Source organism: Halyomorpha halys, unplaced genomic scaffold, assembly GCF_000696795.3.
Source record: "Halyomorpha halys isolate HHAL.00 unplaced genomic scaffold, Hhal_1.1 Scaffold548.1, whole genome shotgun sequence".
NCBI lineage: Eukaryota > Metazoa > Arthropoda > Insecta > Hemiptera > Pentatomidae > Halyomorpha > Halyomorpha halys.
The window spans coordinates 270,040-275,438 of record NW_027105247.1 but is presented as its reverse complement, the minus strand read 5'-3'; the positions used below and the strand labels follow the sequence as shown (position 1 = coordinate 275,438).

The window sequence follows — 5,399 nt, the reverse complement described above, 5'->3', positions numbered from 1 at the left end:
TCCACTCAGAATAACTTTTTTTTGCACTTTTTTCCTGTATCTCTTTATTAATTTATTTCACTATCCACATAGGATGATTTTTTTTAACATTCATAATTCAAACTTTTTTTTAATTTAATGTTTTGTATGTTTATTTGTTCAATTTATTTTAAATATATTTTTGAATTTCATAGGAATATAAACTAAATATTTATATAAATTATTTAGTTACATCATTAATTGGGAGATTTAACTTTTGTCTCAAAATATTTTTGTTATCTTCTATATTCTATTTATTACTTCAACTAATTAGGGATAAAACTGAGTAATCAAGAATCGGGTGCATTGTCTAAAATGCCATAATACCACAGTACTTTGGCTTAGGTGTAAATTTCTTAATATTAGTTAACTAAAGGGAAAATGATAGAGTAAATAATTTAAATATTTTATATAAGTGAACACCAAAATTCATATAAGACATGGAAAACTTGAAAATCAAGAAGATTAATAATTTATCATCAGACATTCAAAAACTAATATATCCTACAATAATTTATATTGTAGACACAAATAATAAACTTATGAAATATATAAATTTACTAAAACAAACTTATTTTAAATGAGGTAGAATTAAACAAAAAAATATTTAAAAACATATTTTAATAGTAATTGTTTTAATAACCATGCAAGGCCTACCAGACTGATCTGGTAATACAGAAATAAAGAATATAAATAGTAATTTTAAAAAAATGTATCATACATAACTTATGTACAATCAAACTTCTTTCAGTAAATTACAACAAATACTAACAAAAATAAAGTATCAAAAGTAGAAACTAATGTATTTTATCATTAATACTATTAATAATCATATTGTCATGGAATTCAAAGTTATTAAAAATGACACTTAAAGACATAAATATTAAATAGGAAAAATTATGGAAGATAAAACCTTAAACATTTTTAGTATTTGATTTTAACATATCTATGAGTAAAACAAGCATTTAAAATACTTTTTCAAAGTTAAGACAATTCAAGAAGAGACTATACCATTGTCATTTTTTGTTTACTAGTACAAGGTCTAATCTGTGTATTATAGATATGACTAGATGGTCTGAATGGGCTAGACGTCCTTGGAATGAAGCTTAGCATCCAGGCAAGACAAGACAATAGCCACCTTCGTAGACACAATTCAAAGGTTGTTTTGTTCCCACTCAGATATCAGGAAGCATAAATGAGAAAAAAAAAAGTATGATGGAAACTTATTAATAAATTAAAGAACAAAGAAATACAGGCGGGATTTCAAAGGGTTCTAAATAACTGCAGGCTCTTGGATAACAAAACAGACGACTAACTTAAAGATTGTCAAACAAATTGTCTGGAATTACCAGACACACTTCACTTATCACTAACCTGGACCATCTATGAGGAATTAATAAAAAAATTCAGCTTCAACCCATTCTTTGCAACTATTATACTAATATCAATGATGTTTCCTATGTTTCACACAGAACAAAGAGTTGTAGATAACAGTAATAAATACTATGACGTGGTAAAGTAGGTACAATATGCACTTTTAAACAACATTTAATAAAATAAAACATGTACCTATAACATTTTTACACTTAATTAAACTTTTTCTAATTTAAAAAAAAAAATAACATTAATAAAACAAATTTTCTATTTTTTTAGATTTTTCTTTGACTGCTCCATTATTTCAAGATATACTACATATTTTGTCATACATAGTTTGTCTACTTTGAAATGAATTTAAACTTTTTTTCTAATCTCAGTAACAAAATAAAACAAGTTTTTGATTAGAATAAATTAAGAAAAACAAATATGATATATGACTATAACAAAATAATTAATATTTTGCTCGCTCTCGAGCTTTGCAGCAGTGTAATTTATAAACTAGTGGACCTATTTCAATAAAATTTCACATTTATTCAAGCCTACACCAGTAGAACAAATGCCAAATTTTAAGAATTTTTGAAATAGTAAAGTTCTAAAATGTATTGAATTGATGAAGACCCTAGCAGTGTTACTAAGCATCTCAGAATTTAAAAAATGTATTAATTAAGTGAAATATCATGGGAAAAAGTTATAAAAACAAATAAATTATGGAAGAATAGAAAAAGAGCTAAACATTTTCTTCTATATACAGAAAATGTTCACAAATATATATTTATTACCATTATCAATAAATGATAACTTACTAATCTATAAATCTATAAAAATAAAGAATCTTAAATGTAAAGTAAAATAAATTTACTTTAAGAAAATTTACTCATCTATGAGTCCTTTTTTACTAATTGTGGAGCATTTTGATCAGTCCTTTTTAAAGATCTAACATTTCTAAAAATTATTAAAGAAGCTAAATACATTCCTAAAGTACTGAGGATTGTTGGTATAAAGTACACTGATGAAAGGTAGCTCCAACACGGCCAAAAAGCGAGCAATCGGAATAGGACAACCCAGTATCCGAAAAGATAGTGTTTTGACTGGTGCGCTAATATCCAGCATAATGTAGCAACCTGAAATTGTAATTCAATGAGTTCAAAATTTTATGCAAATTAATAGACTTGCATACATAGATTCTGTGGCATACACATGTGACAACAATAATCATCAAGATTAAAAAACAGGTATCTAAACTTTATTTGGTTATGTATTATTAATTCTTATTTAAATTAAAAGAAAAGAAAATATCAACAAAATATTGAATCGTGCACATGAAAAATATTCCAGAACTTACCCATGAGGCAACTTCCATTTGTTTACTTTTCCTTCTATAAATGTCTTCGATTGGAAGAAACAATGCTACAGAAACAAATGAAAAGAAATAGCCAGGTGAGGTACCGTGCCATACAGCAGAAACGACAAAAGTAAAGAGAGTCCTAAAATAAAATAAAAAATTAAATGGTAAAAAAAGATGGCACACATTTATTCAGAAAAATTTTAATTTCAAATTTCCTTAGAAAAATTAACAATTTAACTATTAGATTGCCAATTTTAGGAATTTGTTTATAAATAAAAATACTTAATGCATAGTATATATAGGGTTGGCAAATAAGTCCTTTCGGTTTTTTTGAGTGAAAGAAAACTAAGTATATTTTGTACATAATATTTATTCCAATTTTCCATATAATTTCTATTATTTTCGATTACCTAACCCCATCTCTCCAACAGCTGAATAATCCCATGTTCATAGAGTGTCTGTGATTTATTAGCAAAAAAGTTATCAAGCTGCTCCCTGACACCCTGTTCGTTTTCAAACCGTTTTCCACTTGAGGAATTTTGTAGAGACCAGAATAAGTGGTCGTCACTAGGAGCAATATCCGGTGAATAGGGAGGGTGGGACAAAAGGTCTCATCCAAGGGCAAACAATTTATTGCGAGTGACTAACAAAGAGTGGGGTCTAGTGTTGCCATGATGGAAGACGACACCCTTTTGCCAGTTCTGAGCATTTTTCTTCTAATCAATTTATCCAATTTTGTTGATTGTGAACCTACCCTATTATGAAGGAAGCAACCATATCTATATTTGCATTGTGTGTTCATAAGTGAGAGGAAGGTAAATTTAAAGAACTAAAGTATTTCTCTAAAAATCTTGAAAGTAAGAATTAAGTAAAAAACTTATAACTTTACATTAGAACTAAATCACCCCTAGAATGCTAACCATTTCTTTTGTTTAATACTAAAAAAAAAAATTATTCACCTATATGCTTTAGAGGATCTAAGATAAATATAACTGGTGAGCCAACATTGGACGGACATATTCCAATACTTCATAGAAGCCCTCACAGTGGTTTCGAATTCCGTGTGATATGGTTCTATGCTGTAAACTGTCACAAAATTGTACTGTTCTTTACTGGCTTTCTCTTCATCACTACTCCTGTTGAAAATTTTAAAAATATCATAATAATGTCCCATTTAATTAATAATAAATACAACTGATAAAATAAATTAATATAACCTTCATTTATAACCACAGTATGAATATAATATATTCATAATTATTTTTATAGACGTTAATATTTAAGGATACAAAAATATTTTTAAAGATCACAATACTTTTAACTTACTAGATATATCATACATAGGTAACTGAAAGTAAAAATTAATGCATCATAATGAAATGCTCAGAGCAGCACAGATTTTGTTTTTAATTCTTACTTTCAGATCAAAATCTATAAACAAACTACATCAAGTAAGGATACATAACAACAATACTATAACAAGTAAGGTACATAGGAAGTCATTATACCATAATGCTTTCAACAGTGGAAGGACTTTTGCAGTCAGAGGGATTAAGATGCTAAATGTATGGAACTTTGAAAGAAATTGCTTTTTAACTTTTTCATTCTTTCAACAGCATAAATTCAGTTTATGAAAATAATTATTAGCAAGTATTATTATAGTTTTTTTAAACCTTGTTATGCTTATTTACTCTCTTGGTAACTTAGTATACAGTATTACTATTTTGTTGTAATTTTTTGACTAATTAATTAATTAAATTATTCCCTGTGACTGCCGCAATGTTTCTGGGTGTTCCTTTTCTAAAGTGATTAGTTGTTCTAGAAACAGCTTCTATTCTATTTATTTATCTACAGTATTAGATATATTTTATATTTCTATTGATTACAGATGAGAATATATCTATTCAAATGTATTATTTATTTTATTGAATTGAAAGACTAAATATCGTGGAACCCTTTCTTATAATATACTTAATTAAAATATGATATTTACAAATGGATATTTTAATCAGAGGCGTTGTGTTTACCAATTGCTATACTATACTATGGCATACAGGTTATTCTATTAAATCAAATCCCATATTATAAAAAATGACTCTTTTTTATTTATGAAGACTTACAAGTAAACCTCTACTTTATTTTAAAAACCTACAAATGTCAGTGAATACTGATGGAAATAATGGAGAACAATAACATGGATCATCGGAAATACTTTAATGTTTTACTTCTTTGCCAACACAAAATCACATAAAAAGTTCACATATGAATGTGATCTGAGAATTTCCTTTTCTAAATATTTTCTACTTTTTACTTTTTATTTTTTATCCACTTGTAACATTTCCTCTTAAAAACACTTAGTCATCCCTGTAATTTATTTTTTAATTCGGAGTTTGGCCGTTCATGGTGCAGAAGCCACTTGGTGGTAAGATTTCAAGCTAACAGGTTCGTTTTGTTTTATTCTCTTTTTTTCCTCTATCTTTATTTTATTCCCCCCCCCCTAAATATTTCATTTGTTACATATATTTTCTTAATGCCTTTTTAATATCTGATCAACTCCTCTGTTGAAGACCTATACAATCTGAATGCCAAGATTCATTTTTCAGGGGAACCCGGAAATAAATATTGTCTGAGTCAGATGGAAACTGAATCCACAACATTC

General features: G+C 27.3%; 1 protein-coding gene across 1 annotated transcript in view; it reads right to left on the bottom strand.

Moving 5' to 3' along the window:
- Positions 1-1,485: 1,485 nt before the first annotated feature.
- frj (farjavit) overlaps positions 1,486-5,399 on the bottom strand; it is a 10,561-nt gene continuing 6,647 nt past the window's right edge. Inside the window, exons 6-8 of the mRNA XM_014426074.3 lie at positions 3,700-3,876; positions 2,738-2,879; positions 1,486-2,516 (exon numbers count right to left, since the gene is read on the bottom strand). Coding sequence (XP_014281560.1) covers positions 2,274-2,516; positions 2,738-2,879; positions 3,700-3,876 — 562 coding nt within the window. The 3' untranslated portion in view covers positions 1,486-2,273. The remainder of the gene's footprint in view (positions 2,517-2,737; positions 2,880-3,699; positions 3,877-5,399) is intronic.